Here is a 22,641-nt window from a genome sequence, read left to right as displayed (position 1 = left end):
GGCTGCTGCAGATGTATTTTCCCTATGTCAGTAGGATCAAGTGACCCCAATTCTTCAGGTACTAAGCCTGGCAGTTTCTTGTTCAGCATCACTCTCAGTCACAAAATTATATGATGAAGAAATCTTTGTAATTTTTTAGGGCTAAAACCATTTCTCCCTTAACAGTAAAAGAAATATGAGCATCATAAGTTCCTAATAAATCTATACCTTTCAGGTTCATAGGGGTATATTCTACTAGGAAAAAGGAGTTCCTTTGTTTAAGTTCTCCTAATTATAATTCTAAAGGTAATGATTTAAGCGTCTTAATATTTGCATTAGAAACCCCTACCATCTGTCCTGAGGTGTTAGAGAGAGAGAGCCTTTAATTTTGATAGGGTTCAAAATGTAAAAGGTAGCTCCTGTATCTATTACTGCTTTAATTGTTTTCTCCTCATATAATCATGTGTATTTCTTCCAGGGTGTTAGAGAGGAGGAGGTTCCCTCAGATCAGCCTTACTCTTGTTTAACTTGAAATTACAGTCTGTATCTGGTTTCCCTTCTAGGTCTCTCTTTTCTTGTCTTGCAGTTTCCCCAGTAATGGCCCAGTGTTTTTCAGTAAAAGCAAATTTCAGAATTTACCAGTCACGGATTGAATAGGGTTGGGTTAACTTTAGACTGACATTGATTATTTAATTGTTGCAACTGAATGTTCGTAAGTTTTATAGAGGCATCTTTTTCTTTTTAGTACTTTTGAAAAGTTGGTCAGCCAGCATGACAAGGGCATTTGTATGTGATACAGACAAATCATGTCTAAATGATTAACATGCCTAAATCGTGTCGTTTAGAGCAGCCGATTCCTCATCCAGACCTTCTAAAAAGATGGAGTTAAGCAAAGAATCATCTTGGTGGTTAAAGAATGATTCGGGTGTCATGCCGTAATATTGTTTAAAAGTTTCCTTGAACCTCTCATAGTGATCCAGGATTGATTCATCTCGTGTTTGTTTACGTTGCTGAATCTTTGACCAGTCGGCAGTTTTTGGAAAAAGCTCTGTGATAATTCTGAGTAATTTGTGAGCTAACTCCTTGCATTCACCTTGAGCCTGTGGGCTGTATAAATCAAAATTTGTTAAGGGGTCTCTCCATCCTGCTTTCTCTACTTATTCCTTTGTTTGACTTTTAGAAACTAATAGCTGTATTACTTGATATAAATCGGAAAACCTGAGCTCATAGGTTTGGACGATTAGCTCAAATTCCTTAGCAAATCCCAATGGATCTTGACTACATTCGAGAAAGTCCTTAGCTAAAACTAAGTCCTGCTCGGGTCCAGGATGTGTACGTAAGCGCAGAGTACAGTTCATCTCTTCCTGTAACAGGTTTCTCCTTCAAGGGAACTATGAGTACTTCTGATCTTATTCTTCCTTTCCCGGGGAAGGGGAATCAGCAGGAGAATGGTGGAAGAGAAAGAGAGCGCGTCTGGGTCAGGCAGTTCGGATAAAGGAGGCTATAAAGAAGGAACGGAGTGAGAGACAAGGTTAACGCTAGTGGCTTTTAAAAATTCTAATAGCATTTTGAGCAACCTTTTGTTGATTTTTTGCGAAGAAGTTACTTTATCATTTCCCCTTTTAGACGCTTCTAAATACCAATTGAAATAAGCATTCCATTTCTGTTTGATCTTTTTCTACCTGCATATGCAAAAAAAAATCCCCCGGTTTTCAAATGTCAAAACAGACCCAATTGGGCCATTTAAGGTTGAGATCTCTTAGTGTAATTGCCCTAATTCGGTTGGTCCTTGCAAGCGTGAGCTCCATACGTATTGCACGTGAATCTGGCTAGAGTGTTAGTGTGGAGGCTGGCTTTCTGACACTCCATGTTTCTCTGTTTGAGAGTGTCTGTTTCCCATTTTAAAGTTGAATTTGTTGGGGATAAAATTTTCTAGTGAAATTGTGGGGTGGGCCAGCGTGCTGCTTGTGAGTCTAACTCCTCCGGGATTTTGCCCTAAAGTCGTTTTAGCTCCTTTTACGTGTCTTGGGTTTTCCCTCTGGTAGTGTAAAACCACCACAATGCTCAGAACTTATCCGTGCTCCCAGCAGAGCAAGCTTTCGTTAAAATGAGTGGGTTTCCGCATAGGGATGTTGCACAGTACAAGGACTTGCCTCCACCACTGCTGCAAGTTAATTATAGAAAACCGGACATCTCAAGTGAATGAATGCAGCACTTTTCTACATAGGGGAAGATACAAGAGTCTGGGCTCACTGAAAGCATTCCTTTGATATGCACCTTAGCTATCTAGGGTCAGAATCGTGTTCTTTCCCATCCTGAGTCCCCTCTGGGTGCACCATCGGGGGGCGGCTGTAGTGGCTGAGGGCTTGATGGTGGGCTTCCTGTTTTTATCTTGAGTTCCCTCAGGGCTCAGCACTGGGGGCAGCTGTAGTGTCTGATGGCTGTTGTTCACTGATATGGCAGGTGGCATCCTTAGTCCACAGCTTCATAAGTATTTTTAAAAGTTAGGTATTTCCTTTGAAGTCCTATTTGTTTATTATTTAGTTGCATTTTGGTTTGTTTCTTTTGTTGTTTATTTGGGATCCAGTTAACAATCAAGTGTTCCATTTACTTAACATGATATAATTTCTTTTCTGATTTGAGAATACCTTATAGATATCATACCCTTTTCCAGTCAAATTCTTCAGTGTATTTTCCTAGAGACAATGATTCTGCCTCATTACCATAGTAATCGAAATCAGAAAATTAACTAATTAGTACTATTTTCAAATCTATAGACATATTTAAATTTAACCAATTGAAACACAAATATGGTTTAAAGAAAAAGAAAAAAAATTTTGTCAAGGTTCCAATAAAGGTTTATGCTTTGCTTTTACCTCTCAAGTTCCTTCATCTTCATTATTCTGGAACATTTTTGTCTTTTATGACCTTAACATGTTTGACAAATTCAGGCCCATTATTTTGTGGGATGTCCCTCCATGTGGCTTTGTCTGATTTTTCCTCATTAGATTCAGGTTTGTGTTTTTGGCAGAAATATCTAGAAGTGACGTTGAGTCATATGTATACTATCAGGGGACACATGTTGTGAATTTGCTATACTGCTAAAGAAGTCAGCTTTATTTATGTTGTTAAAATGACGTCTGTCAACGTTTCTCCACAATAAAATTAATATTTTTCCCTTGTAGTTAATAAGTGTCTTGGGGGGAGATCGTCCCCCTTAATTTTTAAAAGTAAATTTTTTGTTATAAGTTTGGAATCACAGCTTTGTTTTCCTGTCCTCTGTATCATAATCCAACACTGTCATTTATTTTGATGCTAGTTTTATGCTTTTAAAAGAAAACATGAAGTTGTGAGTTTCAGTCTTCGCTAAAAATCCTGAAGCAGTCCTAGGAAACCATGTCCCTAGAGAGCAAACAGTTTATAGATCTAAAAATCAAAATATCGGTCAATTTTAGTCCTATTTGATTTATGTGAATGGATCCATAGTACAAGTGTCTGATTTTAAGTTTTTTTTACATTACTTTATTGTAAACTCCTAGATTTAATCATGCCATTCTCTTTTCACAGCCAGTTCTTTAGCCTAGGTCTGAGGTCCTCAACCTGATAATCATATGCCACACAACGTATATGGATTTTTTTCTTGGGGAGAGGATCCATAGGCTTCGGTATATCTTTAACGGATCATTATGGGAACTTTTTGCATAAATTGCCTTTATTTTCCACCCACATTAGTTTATTTTTCATTTCAGCCTCAGATTGATTCCCTTAAACATCTTTCCCTTAGGTCATCACTTTGCTTAGGATGCTGTATCTTTTTTCTGACTCATCAGTGCAAACCTAGGTACTTTATCCTAACTTGCAGACCTGCTATTAGCTAAATAAATCTAATAGGCTTTTTATGGCTTTCCCCAACCCCCTAGTCTTTTTGGTGCCACTTTAAAGTTTTCTCCTGAATTTTTACATTTGCTTTGTGCCCACTCTATGCCATTTCAGACTGCGTTCTTTTTCCTTTTATGTCGCACATTACTCAGATTTTCTTCTTGATGATTTTCCCGTAGTAATTCATCCTGAATTCCGTGAGTATTTACATATTACAGTCAATACTACACTGTTGCATATTGTTTTCATGTTTCTTTGGAATTCTTCAGGTATTTAATGCGTGTAACTGATCTGCTCAATGGATGATACATTTATTGATAGCAGGGACAATATATAGTTTTCTTTAATTTTTGTAGATACCAGTACCTACTCTCCATATCTATTCTTTCCTCAGGTATTTATTGAACACCTGTTATGTACCACCGATTGCACATGCAACAGCACAGAAAAGAAACAGCCCTGCTTTCAAGAGCATGCATGCAAGAGACCAAATAAATCAGTAAAGTATAATACTGATTGTTTTGAGCTTTTAAAGCTTTATTAAGTTTTTTATTGTGGCAAATATATAACATAAAATTTACCTATTTAACCCTTTCAGGTGTATAATTTAGTGGCATTAAGTACGTTCATAATGTTGTACAGTCATTGCCATTACATTTCCAGAACTTTTCCGTCATCTCAAACTGAAACTCTGTACCCATTGAATAGTAACTCCCAGTTCTTCCCAAACCAGGTCTTAGTAAACACTGTTCCACTTTCTGTTTCTCTGAGATTGCCTAGTTTGGCTACCTGCTATAAATGCGGTCATACAATATTTATCATTTTGTGTCTGAATTATTTCACTTAGCATATGTCTTCAGCGTTCATCCATGTTGGTTGCATCAGAATTTCCTTTCTTTTTAAGGCTGAACAATATTCCTCTGTACATATGTGACACATTTTGTTTATGCATTCATCTGTCGATGTACACTTGAGTTGCATCCATCTTTTGGCTATGATGAATAATGTTGCTAGAAAATTGTTATACAAATATCTGTTTCAGTCCCTGCTTTCATTTCTTTTGGGTGTATACCTAGAGATAAAAATGGGTCATCATATGGTAATTCAACAGTAAATGTTTTAAGAATCCATCATATTTTCTTCTACAGTGGCTGCACAATTTTGCATTCCTGTGAGCAGTGCACTTGAAGTTCCATTTTCTCCCAGTCTTTGCCAAAACTTGTTGTTTTCTGCTTCTGTCACAATAATTATCCTAATGGATGTAAAGTAGTATTCGTTGTGGATTTGCTTTTTATTTCCCTAGGGATTCATAGTGTGATCATATTTTCATGTAGCTTAATGGCTATTTGTATATCTTCTTTAAGTTCTTTGCCAGTTTTAAAATCAGATTTGTTTGTTTTTGACTCGTAGGAGTTCTTCAGATACTTTGGATATTAATTCTTTACTGGATACCTGATTTGGGTATATTTTCTCCCATTCAGTGGGTTGTCTTTGAGGTCTGTTGATTGTGCCCTTTTTACTTTTGTGGCCTGTGCTTTTGGTGTCATATCTAGAACATCATTGCCACGTTGTGGCAAGTTTTCCTCCTCTCTACTAAGACGGAAATTAATGGCTATAAACTCTTACCTTACAAAGGAAGAAATATCTCAAATCAACAAACCAAAACCTTACAACTTAAAGAACTAGAAAAGAGGAGCAAATAAATGACAACTAACACAAAGAAGGAAGTAATGATTAAACCAGACATAAACAAAATAGAAATCAACCCTGCTGACAGCCCTCCTGACCTAGGACTTGAGTTCCATAATTGTGAAAAAATACTTTTCTGTTGTTTAATCTCCCTAGTCTATGGTATTTTTTTTATAGATCTTTATTGGAGTATAATTGCTTTACATTGTTGTGTTAGCTTCTGCTGTATAACAAAGTGAATCAGCTATATGTGTGCATACATCCGCATATCCCCTCCCTCTTGCATCTCCCTCCCACCCTTTCTACTCCACCCTTCTAGGTGGTCACAAAGCACGGAGCTGATCTCCCTGTGCTATGCGACTGCTTCCCACTAGCTATCTGTTTTGCATTTGGTAGTGTATATATAAGTCCATGCCTCTCTCTCACTTTGTCCCAGCTTACCCTTCCCCCTCCCCATGTCCTCAAGTCCATCCTCTACGTCTGCGTCTTTATTCCTGTCCTGCCCCTAGGTTCTTCAGAGCCTTTTTTTTTTAGATTCCATATATATGTGTTAGCATACGAGTATTTGTTTCTCTCTTTCTGACTTACTTTACTTTGTATGACAGACTCTAGGTCCATCCACCTCACTACAAGTAACTCAGTTTCGTTTCTTTTTATGGCTGAGGAATATTCCACTGTATATATGTGCCACACCTGCTTTATCCATTCGTCTGTCAATGGACACTTTGGTTGTTTCCGTGTCCTGGCTATTGTAAACAGAGCTGCAGTGAACATTGTGGTACATGCCTCTTTTTGAATTACGGTTTTCTCACGGTATATGCCCAGTGGTGGGATTGTTGGGTCGTATCGTTGTTCTATTTTTAGTTTTTTAAGGAACCTGCGTATTGTTCTCCATAGTGGTTGTATCAATTTACATTCCCGCCAACAGAGAACCTCAGATCCCAGGGAATATTCATCAGAGTGAGGTCTCATGGAGTTCCTCATCTCAGGACCAAGACAGCTTTACCCGATAGCCTACAAACTCCAGTGTTGGAAGCCTCAGGCCAACCAACCAGTAAGACAGGAACACAATCCCACTCATTAAAAAAAAAGAGAGAAGGCAAAAAAATACGGCACAGATGAAGGAGCAGGGTAAAAACCTACAAGACCAAATAAATGAAGAGGAAAGAGGCAATCTACCCCAAAATGTAAGAGCAGACACTGTGCTGCTTTTTAAGAGCAGCTGTGGCAGACTAACACCTGAAGAAAAAATGATTTGACCACCGTCATTGTCAAAACACTCAAGGACTTAAGTAGAAATAAAATCCCTCAACATATTAAAGTCCATGTATTGAAAATCCATAGCAAACCTCATATTAATGTTTGCTTCACATACTATAGAGCTCTTACGTTTGGTTCAAATGTATTTATAATTGTTAAATTTTTCTGAGGAATTGACATTTTTATCAATAGACTTTTCATCAATATGTCAATATTAAATTGACATATATATCAATCTTTGCATTCTGTAATGGTTTTTGGCTTGTATAGTCTCCCTTCTCTCTTCTTCTGGTTACTATTTCCACAGAATATTTTTTCTTTTACTTTCAAGCTATCTGTGTCTTTAGATCAAAAATGGGTCTCCTGAACAATATGTTGTTGGTTTCTGTGTTATCTGTTCTGTCAGTGCATGTCTTTGGGGAGTTTAGTCTCATTACATTTAAAGTAATTTCTTACAAGGATGCTTTCTGTTGCTGTGTTGTTACTTGTTTTCTCTGTATCTTACAGGTTTTTTTGCCCATCATTTCCTCCATTTCCTCTTTCTTTTACATTTAGTTGATTTTTTGGTTGTTTGACATGTTTCGTATCCCTTCTCATTTCCCTGTATGTATATGTGATAGGTTTTTTTGTGTGTGTGTTTATCATGGGGATTACATGTAGGATCCTAAAGTTGCAACAACCTAATTTGAATTGACACCAACTTCACTTCAGTCGTGTACCAGAGCCACTGATAATAATCCTCAGAGTGAGAAATCAACAAGATGGCAGACGAGGAAACTCTAGGCTCTCTTCCCCCATGGAAACATCAAATATATAATATACAGGTCAAAATAGTTTATAAGAACTTTAGAAATGAGTTAAGAACCAAGTACATGTCTAATCAAGAAAAGCTGCATTCAAAACAGAAGGAAATTTCATGCCATTTTGCTCACCTTTATCCCAGACCCTTTCCAATGTAGCACAGCGTGTTTGGGAAGAAAATGCCAATTCTCATTTCTTCTCTTAGGCAAAGGTAATGAGTGGAACCTGCTTACAGTGTTCTGCCTTACCTGGGGACTACCGTAAGGGCTGGTTCTTGTCTTGCCAGACTCACACCACTAATGGTATAGTTTGGATATCAGCTTTGAGGCCACATATATCAGGGCTGGTGCCACAGTATGTTAGAGCCGCAGGGGGTCTGCAGTCCTGCTGTCAGCCAGGAATAAGAGGTTATAGGCAGATGAATATAACAGAAAATACGGTCCAGAAAAGAACCAGGGTGAGAATTTAGTTATATTAAGACGTTTAAAGGCAGCTGTATATACTGGTAACAGGAATCAAAGCAAGCCCAGTCCTAGGAAAGAAACGTCCTCAGACAACTTTTCTAATTGCCTGTGTCCTCCACGCTTCTCCTTATCATCTTACTGTGGTTTCCTTAAATGTGTCCAGGAATTTCTCTCTTGCTGCTTTCTGTGTTACATCATTATCTTTGTTCAGTTTGATACTAATGTGTCTTGTTGTGGGTCACCCTGAGTTTATCCTACTTGTAGTTGTGAAGCTTCTTGTATTTATATGTCTATTTTGTCAAATGTGGAAAGTCTTCCTATATCTTCAAAAAAATCTTTCTACTACTTTCTCTTTTCTCCTTATAAGGATCCCATAATGGTCCACTGACACAGTGTCCTATAGATCCTATGGGCCGTGTTCACTTTCCTTCAGTCCTTTTTCTTTGTTTGCTGGATTCCTTCTTTTCAGTTGTCCTGTCTTCCAGTTTGCCTCTTGTTTTTATATCTAGTTAAATATGTCATTTTACCTCTTTAGTGAATTTCTTATTTCACTTGTTTTATTTTTTTCGCCTCCAGCTTTGCTTTTTTAAAAAGTAATTTATATCTTTTACTCATTATCATCATTATTATTTTATTCATATATTGTTTCCTGATTTCCTTATTTTTTGTCCATGTTTTTTTCCTTTTGCTCTTTGGACATACCTAATACAATTATTTGAAATTGTAGGTTTGTTGTCTATGCTTGCTTTGAGATGATTTCTGTTGCTTTATTTGGTTCCTTTGAATGGGCCATCTTTCCATGTTTCTTTCTATGCCTTGTGATTTTTTTTGGTTGTTGTTGAAAATTGCACATTTGAAAAAACAGGCACTTTTCCCAGATTTTGCAGACTGTGAGCCTCGACATCACCTTGAAGTGAAAGCTTATGACCTCCCCAGTTTTTTCCGTCAGTGTGTGTTGAGTCTTTCCTTCAGCGTGTGTTGCCTGACCCTGCTTTCTGCTTTCTCAATTCCCCTATATAAATAGCTCAATTTTTGAAGGCTCAATTTTCCAGATTGTGTGTACCCAGCTTATTGTAGGGCTTTTTGTGGTCTATTGTATGTTTATACCAGTAGGTCAGTCCAGCAGCAGCTTTCAGGAGTCCCGCCTGCTGCTTCTGATCCTTTTCTATGACTAAGATGGGCCATGCTGCTTCTCCTGCACCTGAGATTCAAGTGAGGCAAAACTAGTCCAAACCTTTAGCTCCGTAACATGTAAAAATGTTACAAGTAAGGTCTACCCTACTTTTTCTAGTTTAAGGGAGGGAATTGGGAACTAGGCTGCTGTCTCCTCTAAGTTAAAAGACCATGATCAAGGGTTAGTAAAAAATGAAATGCTGTAAACTTTCCTACCACTTGAATATTTTTTCACTTTGAATATTTTATCATTTTTCTTCATTCATTTGCTCACTAAAGACTGCGATTGTTTGCAGAGCTCCTGTGGGTCTATTCAGCAGTGTATGGTTTTGTTTTGTTTTGAGGTATAGTTGAGTGCTTTTTGATGTTTCCATGAAGAAACCAGGACTTAGAGCTTCCTAGTTCACCATTTTCGCAAATCACCCTGTTTTAAGAAAGCATTTTAACAGAGAGGCTAACGAACAAATAATATCATGAGGGTTTAGATTTTTAGGAATGGTGGTCATTTTGAGGCATCTCTGAGAAGGTGAATTTTGAGTAGAGACCTTAAGGAAGGAAGTGCAGGAGCTGGGGAAGAGCATGAGGCACTGAGGCACTGAGGTGGAAGGCCTAATATGGTCAGAGAATAGCAAGGAGCATGGGCTGGGGCGATGAGCAGAAGCAGTTGTCACAGCTGAGAGCAGAGTTAGTGAAGGGGCCAAATTATGTAGGGTCCACTCAGGACTCTTGTTTTTTTTCTGAAAGGGGTAGGAAATTGAGGAGTAGTTTTGAGGCCAGGGGTGACGTGATTGTACTTCAGTTTTACGGGGATCTCCATAATTGCACTAAGAATTGACTCAAGGGGAGGGTAGGCATGGAATCAGGCAGGGCAATGAGAAGTGTGTAGCACTAATGTGCTGAGTAGGAGATGATGGTGACTTGGATGAAGGGTTGGTGACAAGGGGTCAAAAAACGCCTGATTTTTTCTCTCTTCACTTTATTGAGATATAATTGACATAAACACTGCGTAGGTTTAAAGTATACATCATAACGGTTGGACTTACACACATGTTAGAATGATACCAGAGTAAGTTTAGTGACCATCCATCATCTCACATAGACACAAAATTACAGAAATAGAAAAAAATATTTTTCCTGTAATGAAAACTCTTAGAATTTACGCTCTTGACCACTTTCATATATAACATACAGCAGTGTTCATTCTATTTATCATGCTGTACATACATGCTTAGTAGTTGTTTATCTTGTAAGTGGAAGTTTGTACCTTTTGACTGCCTTCATTGAATTCCCCCTCCCCCAATCCCCACCTCTGGTAACCACAGATCTTGTCTGTTTTCAGTGAGCTTGTTGGTTTTTGAAATATAACTGACCTACAACACTTTGTTAGTCCCTGTTATGCAACATACTTCTGTACATGTCAGAGTGATCTCCACAGTAAGTCGAGTTAACATCTGTCACGACACAAAGATAGTGTGCAGGTATTGGCTCCGTTCCCCACCCTGTATATTCATACCTGTGATTCATTTGTTTTGTGATTGTAAGTTTGTACCTCTTAATCTCCCTCACCTATTTCTTTCCTCCCATCACCTGTCTCCCGTCTGACAATCCCATTTGTTCTCTGGATTTATGACTCTGCTGCTGTTTTGTTAGGTTTGTTCAGTTATGTTGTGTTTTTAGATTCCACATATAGGTGAATCCGTACAGCATTTGTCTTCCTGTGTGTGACTTATTTCACTAAGCCTAATATGCTCTAGGTTCATGCATGTGCAAAATACTTGTAATTCTGAAAATTGTGCCAACGCAGTTTCTCTTGGTCTAGATAATGGAGTGTGAGAGAAAGACAGGAGTCCAGGATGACACTAAGATTTTTTTGCGTGAACAAATGAAAAACTTTTGGTAGAGTACAGAAATTCACGTTTAGACTCATTAAATGTGAAATGCCAGTTAGAGCTCCAGTGGAAATGGCAAGGTTGTTTGGTGACTCCACTAATTTAATGCTTGTGTTCTAGAAAGAGTCATGGTAAACAATAAATTACTATCTAGGTTGATAAGGAAACCAACACAGAAGATCTCTTCCCGGAAGAGGTGGCGAGTCTGCCGAAGGGGAGGCCCGGCCGCAGGGCCCGCGGCTCGCCCTTCACGCGGAGCAGCCCCGTTGTCCGTTCCCAGACTTTTTCGCCCGGAGCGCGAAGCCAGTACATTTGCAGAGTAAGTCGGGAGTCCTTTGCCACCTGCCTGGAAGGATTCTTCATCGGTCGCGGGTGGGGCTGGGCAGCAGAGGGTTGGAGCTCCCGGCAGATCCTCATCTGCACGCAGGGTTGAGAACTCTGAGACAGGTGGAGGGGGAGACCCCACCTGCTGTGGTCCGTGGAGACAGGACAGCAGGTTGGAGGTTGGCCGGCCGTGGCCGTGTGACAGTGACGGCACGGACTAGCAGAGACGAGGCGCTGTTGAGGATAAGTGCTCACGACGCAGCACACTGGGGCGCCGTTTGGCTCGAGCAGAGCTGTGACCCTCCAGCTCCTCTGACGGGGCTCGTTGGAGAAAGCATCTTCCCTTGAAAGGGCTACCAAGGGGCCGCTGCATTAGGGCAAAGCCAGAGTTTGATCATATGAGAGAGGCAGACCCTCAGGCCTCCGTGGGAGACACTGAGGGGTCTCCAGGCCCACCCTCAGGCTCAGAAATTGGCTAGGACTCACGGAACTCAGAAAAGCCGTCGTATCCACGATGATGGTGCGCCGCAGGGAAGGGGTGCAGACCGACGCGCAGAGGGAAGAGGCGTCGGGCAGCGCTCCGGAGAGACGTGGTGGAACTTCCAACCCTTCTCCCGCAGCGGAGTTGTGCGGCAGCTCTCACTTCCCGGAGCAGTGGCAGCGTGCCCGGAGCACAGCCAACCAGGGACGCTCACCGGAGGCTTGGTGCCCAGGGGTTTTGTAGGGGTGGTCACGGGGCACAGCTCGTGGCCGGCGTGGCTGACCTTCGTCTGCAGCCCCTCCAGGGTCAAGCTGGTGGCCCAGGGCCCCCCTCACATTGTCAGCAGAGACGGTGCGGCCGGGCCAAGGTCCCCAGGTAAACAGAGACACTTAGAACGTTCTAGGGACTTACAGGTCACTGCCCAGGAGCTGAGCAGGGAGCCCACCTTTCTTGGGCAGGGAATCCTTTACTCACAGGAGGGAGCAACAGGGGCTGGGGCCCAGGTGGCCACGTTTGCGAGGCCTGCAGCTCCTCTCCCCACACAGTGAGGTGTCCCGGTCGCGCTGCCCCGGGCAGCCCAGGGTCAGGCGGGGCACTCCCGCCCCATCAGGCTGCGGCCTTGTGGGGCCTGATGCTTCATCACGCGGCTGGAGGTGCCTGATCGAAGGCCATCCTTCCTTATCCTAGACTCCTGCTGAACCCCTGTGGAGCAGCCTCCCGCCTGCTTGCTGAGGAGGACGGGGCGGTGAAGGAGGAAGCCCTTCACCTCCCCAGAGACAGGCCTCCAGCCCCTGCACTGTGCTTTGCGCCCTGCACAAAGGCACACGCACTGACCGGCGATGCTTCTAGAGGCCTCTGTTTTTATATATGTTTGTGATGACTGGGAGGCACGTAAGTGCAGTGCTGCAACATTTCCTGCTATCTGGGGTTCACTGGCATGGAAAGTAAGGCCGTGAAGGCCAGGACTTTGCTTTCACACAGATACATGTTGATCCTGAAATGAAAACCTGCCGCCAAATGAAATACGTAACGTCTCGGCTCCCGTGAAGTCGGCATTATTTATTTTTCTTTTTAAAGACAGGCCTTTTCCCTTGACGGGCAGGGTGGGTGTTAGTGGTGTGGGCTTGTCCTCCTGCCAGGAACGAGGCTCTTATCTGGAACGCCACTCTTCCCAGCTCTTGCCAAAGCTAGAAACACAGCAAATGAGAATGACTGATAAAAAGTGAAAAGCGCTGAGGGGAGTGCGGGTTTTCATGAGCGTCACACCGTACCAAGTGGCAGTTGGCATTGATAGGACCGAAATTGTGTTGCGCGATTAGCCTGGAAAACCTCAGCTGGTTCGGTTGATGGACCTGAAGCAGGGGTGGGGCCGGGGGTTGGTCTGCTTATTTGGTTTGTCTTTGTTTGGCCTGAAACTCTTGTGTGGGGTTTTCTTGTAAGCGAAACCCAAAGTCTTGGTAAAAGCTCTAAACGTCATAACTGTTTGAGTACCTGCACGAGAACCAAAATAATCCAGTTCAGAGTACACAGAGAATGAATGTTGAACTCTTGAGGAAGTGTTTCTGAACCTCCGTCTTTTTGGTGTAGCTTTATCGTAGTGACAGCGACAGTTCAATGCTGGCCCGCAAGTCCCCCCTTGTCCGAAACACTTTGGAAAGACGAACCCTTCGCTATAAGCAGGTATGTGCCACGTAGACTAATCTGCCGTCTGTATGTATGCTGGGAGTTATTTCCACAAACCTGAAGGGGTAATATTTTAGGTAAGATTAATTGAAAGGTAATATGTTTATTTCCTTGTTTACTTAGATATAATTTTTAAAAGTGTATGTAATGTCAATGTTACCAGTATTTGTTAATTTCCTAAGATGTCATAATCTAAGATAATACATGATCGTTACATTTTAAAATATAATAAATTAATAAACAGCCATTCTGTATGAGAGATTCTTCTTTCTTTTTTGACAAGGGAGTATATACAGTTTAGAAAATTTGGGTCTTTCACTGTGGCGCATTCTCCTACATAGGACTGTTCTACAGTTTTCCTTTATATACACCGGAGTTTTTCTCCACGTCACGCCAGTTTACACAGTTTTACTCCTTTTAATTTGTAAGGTAGTGGTTCCCTGACCTTCCCGGGCAAGAATTCTGTGAAAGAAAAAGAAATTCCCAGATCTCCTTGTGGTGGTTGTATTTAGAGTAGCCGCTGACTGAGAGTGATAAGAAAATACATAACTCAGCAACAAAAGTATTTCTCAGCAGCCATGCTGTTGGCATTTTGGCCTACGTCTGTCTTTGTTGGGGGCTGTCCTGTGCACTGTGGGCCGTTGAGCTGCATCCCTGGCCTTGACCCACTAGTTGCCGGTACCACCCCCTCCCCCAGTTGTGACGACCAAAAATGTCCCCGGAGGGCCCAAGTCACCCGTGGTTGGGAACCAGTGAGCTCTACTATGAATTCAGGAGAGCTTTTAAATGAGTTTGTGTTTATTAAGTCACTTAGATTTGCATTTAACTTCTGTATATGTGCAAAATAGTGTTATGGGTGTGTAAAACGCATACAGTTATTCAGTCCTCCCAACAACGCTGATAGGCTCGTGGAGTTGTGATTTTGTTGCACTAACTGCCTTCCCCAGCGTTGTTAGCCGTGGCGTGGGAAGTACTGCTCTCAGCTCTGTGTACAAAATTCTATTCTCGTCTTAGAGCTTTCTTGAAAACAGGAGACTTGCTTACTTCAGGCGTGTGTGGGGAGGAGCGTTTTTTGTTGTTGTTGTTGTTGATGTTCGGCCTCGCTGTGCGGCTTGCAGTTGTAGTTCTCTGACCAGGGATTGAATTTGCAGCCCAGCATTGGAAGCGGGGAGTCCTAACCATCGGACTACCAGGGAATTCCCTGGGGAGGAACGTTTTTGACAGCTTGTGTGTGTTTAACCAGAAAGCCCTCAACGTGGTTTATAACGTGCTTTTTTCCCGTTATACAGTAGGCCATTAAGATTTTGCCATGTCGGTCTATTTTTCATCTTTCTACAGTAGCTGCGTTTTCTGCGGGCCTTATAATGTATTTGATCACTTTTCTCTTGTCAGGTATTTAGGAATTTTTCTGTCATAAAGCTTTTGCACATCATCAGCTGTGCCTTTCAGGTGCAAGTCATATGAAATTTCAGAACCAAAGAAAACACAACATTTTGTGGCTCTTGCTTATATTGTCAAGTAGCACTTGAGAAAGATGACGCCCTCCTGCCCCGTGTGAGAGGGTCTGTTTCTCTGCGCTTTAGCCAAAGCCTAGGTCGTCATTACAGCGGACAGCTTGCTGTCACTGGCTCGTTACCGGAGTGGAGGTTTGAACCCGTGTGGCCCCCATCCGTGTTGTGTTGGCGTCGGGCCACGCTGCGGCTGTCTCTCTCCAGTGGGGTCGGTCACTCGGGGAAGAAGTTGCGGGAAGGGCGCGGGCGGGGTGGGCGCGCTCACGGCCGCGGTCTCGCAGCCCTGCAGGTCCTCCGTGGCGGCGCTGGCGGCGCGCACGTCCCTGGACCTGGAGCTGGACCTCCAGGCGTCGCGGACGCGGCAGCGGCAGCTGACCGAGGAGCTGTGCGACCTGCGCGAGCTGCGCCAGCGCCTGGAGGACGCCCAGCTCCGCGGCCACGCCGAGCCCCCGGCCTGGCTGCTGCGCGACGAGCGCTTCCGGAGCCTGCTGCGGGAGGCCGAGAGGCAGGTGAGGCCCCGGCCCGCCAACGCGGGGAGGGGGCAGGCGGCCGGGCCTTTCTCGCCTCCCGGTGCCCGGAGCTGGCAGGGGCTTCCATCGCTCTTCCTTAAAACTGGAAGCAAACCCGTCTGGTTCACCCCGCGTTGCTGTTCCAGACGAGACAGACCAAACTTGACTTCCATTCAAGAACAGGCCGCTGAGAAGACGCTGAAGAAGGCCTCCAAAGGGGTGTGCCAGCTGCGCGGGCGGAACCTCAAAGAGCCCATCCAGCTGGGTGCAGGCGTTCAGGTGGGGAGAAGCCCAGGCCTCACTCTCGCGCTTGATTTTTACTGTCATACCTTTGTCATTATGAAGAGTAAAGTAAGTATTGAGAGAGACCCACAAGGAAGTCGAGAACAAAGCTGGAATCCCCACTGCTGTTAGCATTGTGCGATTTTTCTCCTGATTTATTTTCTGTGGAGCTTTAATTAAGGCCAGGTGTGATCATTTTTGTTTAATTTTGCATTCAGCTTATTAAGAATTAACATACCACATGTTACTACCTAACCTGTTATTTTTTTCATGACTGATTTCATCTAATAAACATAATTCACTTACCGGCTCTTGTAATATCTTTTTATGCTTATGATCATAAATAACAGCAATTTACATATGTACAGTATGTGTTATCTTTGCTTTTTAAAATTTAGAGTGAAGCATACTCTATATTCAGGAAAATGTTCTTTTCTTACCAAGACAGTTTAGTGAGTTCTCATAAACTGAACATGACAGAAATCAAAACATTATCAGCATTTCCAGATTACTCTGCAAATTTCCTTAAACACTGTGTTGAATTCTAATGACATAAATTAGTTTTGCATGGTTTTGTTCTTTTATACAGCCGCAGTTAACACAGTTCTATCCATACTACTTTGTGCCTGACTTTTAGCTTTGTTTTTTTCTATACCTGTAATTTTTATGTCCTTATCATAAAATAACACAAGATATTATAACCACTTCCTTCAGTTTTGATTTAGAATTCATCTATTGATATATTTTTAAAATGTATTCATTTGTTGATAGAACAAGAGTTAACACTATGTAGCAGGCACTCTTCCAGCCACTGGAGATAAATCCCTGCCCTCCTAGGAGTATCATAACTTCTATTAAAATTTTGAGAATTTGTATACGAACATATATTATGGAAATTCAAATTCTGATTGTTCTTTGAACAAGGAAAGCCATCATTGATATGAGAGCTTCCTGCCAGCTTTCAGTGTCTGCATATCACCTTCTAACATAATTTTTTCCATGCCCACCCACGGAGAAGATAACATTTTTCACGAGACCACGGGCTAACATACCCCTGCTGCCGGTTGATGATGTTTGCTGGAGTATTTATCTGCCTATTTTATTTCTGCGAAGTTCTAAAATTGTCTAGCTAAAATTGTCTTTCAAATATTTGTGCAAAGTTATTAATATACAATTTTTTTTCGAAAGTCCAATTTTTTTTCGAAAAGCCAAGCAGGGCTTGGCTTTTCCTTGTTGTTAAATTAACATCTCAAACAGGTTATTTTATAAAAGAGTAGCTGTTGTGTGAAGATTCGACAGTTTCCATGCTGTTTTCTTTGACTTGAAGGGTGGAAGACAGAAACTCAGGCAAATTCACTCTATTGTCATTTATTCATGGTTCTTTTCTTCCTCCTTGAAGGAGAATACTGACTTTAAGATGTATTTTAAGACTGAAACTTGGTTCTTCAGTATTTGCCTGGTGGTAGAATGATCTTTGGGGCCGGTTTTGTGTTCTGACATCGGAAATTCAAACACTTTGTGCTGAACTCGTCACTCGTCCCGTTTCTCCTGTGTGCATTTATCATGTATAGTGTACACTTTCGCACCCTTTATGTTCTGTTAAGATGCCACCTTAGGGGCTCAGTCCTAAGTCAGTGCGGGGTGCGCTTTGCGGAGCTTGGTCTCCCGCGCGGGCTGGGCACCCATAGCCCCTGGTTTCCGTGCACCTTTCCGTGCCCACCCCGGGTCTGAGGCTGGTCACGGAGCCCCCGGCAGGCACACAGCCCACCCTCACCCGGCCTCGGCAGCCCCGCCTGCCTTTCCAGTCCGCCCCATCTGATCTTGACCGACAAGGAGGGCACTGGTGGAGCTACCGCTCTGCTGCTCTGCCCTGCAGGAAAGTGAAAATAGAAGAAGGAAGGTGCGTTTTCACTGAGTCACTGGATCCGCTGATGGATAGAGCAGTCACGACATGGACACGATAACCTTTGAAGGCGCTTTCTTGAGGAAGCCAGCTTCCGTGGGAACTACAGCTACCAGGCGAGTCACTCACAGGAGAGCATGTGCTTTTGCTCAGAAGGCGCCCGCCCCATGCTGGAGTCTTGCCAACATTTCTTAAGAAATCTTAGAACTAGCTCATGAGGAAAAATATTTTTATTCAATAAAAGGGTACAACTATTCTTTGAATTGCCAAGTGATATAAATATTTTGCCTAATATATACTTATTATATTTAAAAGGCACTCTTCTTCATGACGCTTTGGATGAATAAACAAGATCAGTCACAAAATGTGAAAGAAAGAAAGACAGAAAGAAAATACAACTCTTCCTGTAGCTTTCTTCTCCCTCTTTTCCGTTGAAAATATGGACAATAGTTTGTAAGTAGTACTAAGACTGAAAACTTTATGCTATTCACAGTTGTCATCTGTTGCTATGTGTTTCTAATCTTTGTTTTGATTTTTTTTCCCTCGTCAATTTCTTAGTGTATATACTGGCAGTGGAAGTAGAGACTCACAAAACATTCCTTAGTAGAATGAGCAGCCAAGCAGACAGCATGGGTAAGCAAGTGAGGACAGTTAGGCCCTCTCTAACTTCCCTGAGCTATTTGAAACTTTAAAATCAAACAAAGAACTGTCTACCACGGGACTCTAGAGGATGCAAATGGCAAGTTATTTATATCTGAGGTACAGTCTCCATTCATGTGGGGAGGCTTGCAGAATGCATTTTCTCTGTGCTTCTTCTTAGCAGCTGTGCCAGCATAGAAATGCCCCAGACAGGTGCTTTTGAATAACACTGAATAACATACCCCCCTCCACCCTCTATCCCCAGCTCAAACAGATTTCCATTTGGAAGTGTTTCCCTGATAGAGAGCTGGGGGATTTTTGTTGTTTTAAATCCCGTCTTAGCCAAATGCAGCTTCTATGGCCGTGCAGTGGCCTCTTACATTTGCCACTTCTCTGTTTTACTTCTCCATGCTCTGCCTTGCATGTGATTGCTTTTATAAGATCATAGTAAGGAAGTAAAATCGAGACCAATGAAGAAAAGTTCTGTGCTGCCTGTGGAGGACCCCTTTTTGAGTGTTCATTGTTCATGCTGGAAAAGACAAATGGTCTGTGTTAGAGGCTGTGGTGGAGCAGATGGTGGGCTTGATTTTGCAACTTCTGATCAATTAAGACTGTCAGGAGCATATCCCACATGAACGAAAAGTTAAGTCCTGTTGCCTTATGTTTATCTTTGTATATCCTTAAGTTTTGTGTCCCCATGGTGAAGTGATATAAAATACTATATCTTCCTCAATTAAAATTTAGAACTCGGTCATTCGTATGTTTTTTCATGTATTCATTCCTTTATTAATAAAACATATTTACTGAACACCTGCTACTTACCTGGCACTATTGTAGGCCCTAGAATAAATTCCTGACGTCGTGGGAGCATCATAAACTGTATGACATAATATGGTTATATGTTTCCTTTGTCATTAAGAAAACTGCCCTATTTTATTGGCAGTCTTACTCAGGGTAGTCAGAGGTAGATTGCAAATGTTGATATCCCTTTTCAAGAAACTGTCAAAATGCTGCCACCAGCTTCTTTTAAAACAGAGCTACAAGTAAACTAATTTTTTCTTCCTATGATCACTGAGTTGTCAAACTTTGGTTGAAAACTCCTTAAATAAATATTCTTCTGTTGTGGGAATAAGTAATAATCAATATTCCTCTCTTTGCTTATGTCACCATTTCCTCCGATTTGTATTGTTTGAAAGTATTTCTTAAAATTAGAGTTCTTAAAACAGAGTGGAAATACATTTTAAAATTCCTTTTAAGTTTTGGAGAACTATAAATGTATAAAAATAGTAAAATAAATCCCTATGGTCCTCTGACCAAATTTCAACATGGATCAGTCATGGCCAAATTTGTTTCTCTTACACTTCCATTCACTTCTCCTCATATTTCGAAGCAAATCCCACACACAATATCATTTTGTCTGTAAATATTTCAGCTGCCATCCTATAGTAATCCAGGGTTTTCCAAAAGTCTCCTCATTAAAATAAACTCATGGTTGAAAAGCTTGTTAGGGATAAAAAAAGACATTGATTTCACCTTTTCACTGATTTCTGTGTTAGGAAGAACCTTGGATGAAGACCAAAGTAACATATTTCTTATTTTAAATCAAACTATCATAGCGTTCTATTGACCTTACTTTATTTTATCTTACTTTATTATTTTTAAAATTTTATGTATCCTGAATCTTTCATCCCTGTGAGATTTCCTTTGTCTCACTCTTGAGCTGCAGGCCAGAGGCCTGCAAGCCCTAGGCCTGCAAACCCTGCATTTGCCCAGCTTTAAGACCAAAGAAAGAGCCTGGGGTCAGCAAGGTAGACATCAGTGGTTTAATGGCTGGGGGCGGGGTTTACACATCTAAGCAAGGTCCTGGAGCAACACCCCATTATGTGCAGCTCACAGCAGGCAGGACTCCTGGGGTAGGGGGAAGGTTACCAGTTATAGGTGGAATTGACACCAGGTTGGCTCATTAGTTACCAGGGAAACTAGTAGAGGGGCACACCCCTCACTGCCCCTTTGTTAAGCTATCCTGGTAAAGGTGTTCTGATCTAAAGCTACAGCAATCACTAGCTGGGGCAGGGGCAGGTATGTAGGACAAAGTCAATCATGTGAGTAGGGTGTAGGCGAAGCAGGCACTGGTCCAGCAGGGGATGTACAGAGAGCAAGAGGACAGCCATCTGGGGGATCTGATCATGCAGATGGGATAATAATTAGGTGGTGGTTTCAGTTGGCTTTGCTTTTACACTTTATATCGGTTTTCTTTGCTGTGTGAGATAGTACGCGAAGTGAGGAAGTTAACTGTGGGTTCAAAGGGAATCCTGCACTTGGTAACTCATATGCTTGTACCGTTCAATACCCAGGTTGTCTCATCAAGGTGAACGACACAGTACTGATTGATTTAGGGACTGGCAACATACCCAACTTTATCAAATTGGACACAGGTATTTGTTTCCTTTCTTCCCTCCCAACCTTCTCTCTCTTTCTTCCTTTTTCCTGTTGCTCCTTCTATTTTACTTGTACCCTACCTTGATTAGACAGAACTGCAATGTGGAAGTCAGAGAGATAAGTGACGGTTGCTTCTGGCAGAGATGTTCTCCTTGAGTCCCATTCTCATCCCAGTCCACACATTTGGGACGAGAAGTTGCCAGACGGTCTCTTGAACTTGACGCTAAACAGTTGTGTGACTTCCCTTTGGGCTGCATCCATCAGCCCAGTCTCTGCAGGTTAGCTATATAAACTACAGTTGGCCACGAGAGGGAAACTTTGTTTCGAGTGTGATGACTTTAGGTGAGTTCCTTGAGGTAAAGGGCTAAAGGTGTCCGAATAACCTTAACCTGGTGTTGATGAAATGTTTCTCTGCAGAGTTGTTTCCCCTCTCCACTCCTCAGATTCCTCTGACAGAGGTTCACATCCAGTGTTAGCTGGTATCTGATGTGCTAATGAAGTACAATATTTTCCCCAACTGGTTTTAACAAAATACCACAAAATATAAAAAGACTGAAAAAATAGGACAAGGACAAATAACCGATGGCAGCTTATTTTCTGCCTACCTGCAAATGATTGTTCACATCTTGTTCTATTGCTTTTATATTCTTTCTTTCTTTTCCTGTGCCTGTGTTCCCTTCCCCACGTGGATCCAAGGACCAGCCAATGTTCTCACACACAGTTTCCTGTAGTGTCTCTTTGGGACTCTTTTAACCTGAGTTTTCCTCCCTGTTTTGAATTTGAAGGAGTGCAGGCTTCCTGTCTAATTCAGTACTCCACAGTCTGGGATTGTTCAAGTATTATTTCACCACAAGGACTTTGCACCTGTGCTACCTGCACTCCTGATTATTTACTACTCACCTGGAAATTGTAGACCAGAATACTTCATTGGTGTCAAAGTTCTTTTCCTTAAGTGAAAACATTGCGAGTGGATATTAGTGTTGGGGGTCACGCTTACGACACCTAAACCTGTTGCTTGATTTCAACATGACAACAAAAGAGATAACCAGACATGATGTGCCTCCCAGTGGCAGTGCACGATACCTCTCGTGAGGAATTCTTGTCAAAAAGGAGAACAGACTCAAACGTGGATGAAAAGAGAGAGAGCATAAATTGGAAGAGACTAAGAAACCTAGCAATCCGTTGCAGTTGCTTGCCTTTTAGAGAAGAGTACCAGAATATTTCAGGTTCAAATGATCTGTGGCTGGGCATTTGTTTCAGAATGACCCAGTGCAGGACTGCTTAGGTAAAGATGAATCAAGGCTGGCCGTGGGTTAGAAAATGTTGAAGCTGGGGGTGCGTACATGGGGACTCGTTATTCTTATTTTCTCAACTTTTGCAATCCTTTGAAAATAATTTTTGAAGTTGAATTGTATGTCCTATTTCCAATTAAAGTAAACGTTATTTATTAAATTAAATTTCCAGTTAAAATTTAACTTTACAGATTTTCCCCCCAACTTAACTTTGTTTTACATATATCTGTATCTCTTTCTCTTGTGATGAAACTCCTGGTATTAATTAAGTTACTTAGTTTTATAAACAGTACACATAAAATAACATCAAAATTGCAAAGCCAGTATTCCTAGGGACAAGAAATCCACTGAGTGGAGACAAAGGTGTTTTTGTAGTTCTTTTTGACCCTGGAATTATATTCCTGGTATTACTAACGTGGTATTGGTAGATTACGAGCAGTGGCA

General features: G+C 42.0%; 1 protein-coding gene and 1 long non-coding RNA gene across 3 annotated transcripts in view; both read left to right on the top strand.

Annotated features, from left to right (window-relative positions):
- Positions 1-16,982, top strand: part of LOC307181083 (protein WWC3-like) — a 143,140-nt gene extending 126,158 nt beyond the window's left edge. The window contains 5 exon segments of the mRNA XM_079911857.1: positions 11,289-11,453; positions 13,527-13,619; positions 15,415-15,642; positions 15,789-15,815; positions 15,817-16,982. Of these exon segments, the coding sequence (XP_079767983.1) occupies positions 11,289-11,453; positions 13,527-13,619; positions 15,415-15,642; positions 15,789-15,815; positions 15,817-16,056 (753 nt within the window). The 3' untranslated portion in view covers positions 16,057-16,982.
- A 558-nt stretch (positions 16,983-17,540) lies between these two features.
- On the top strand, positions 17,541-20,895 carry LOC307181066. 2 transcript variants are annotated; one of them, XR_013825855.1, is made up of 4 exons: positions 17,541-17,943; positions 18,143-18,280; positions 18,386-18,460; positions 20,821-20,895. It is a non-coding gene; the product is annotated as an uncharacterized lncRNA (long non-coding RNA). The 2 variants fall into 2 exon arrangements; XR_013825856.1 differs by having other exon boundaries at positions 18,143-18,460.
- Positions 20,896-22,641: the final 1,746 nt, after the last annotated feature.

Source organism: Stenella coeruleoalba, assembly GCF_951394435.1.
Source record: "Stenella coeruleoalba genome assembly, chromosome: Y".
NCBI classification, from domain to species: domain Eukaryota; kingdom Metazoa; phylum Chordata; class Mammalia; order Artiodactyla; family Delphinidae; genus Stenella; species Stenella coeruleoalba.
The sequence above is the reverse complement of the archived record's forward strand: the minus strand, read 5'-3'. Positions and strand labels throughout refer to the sequence as shown.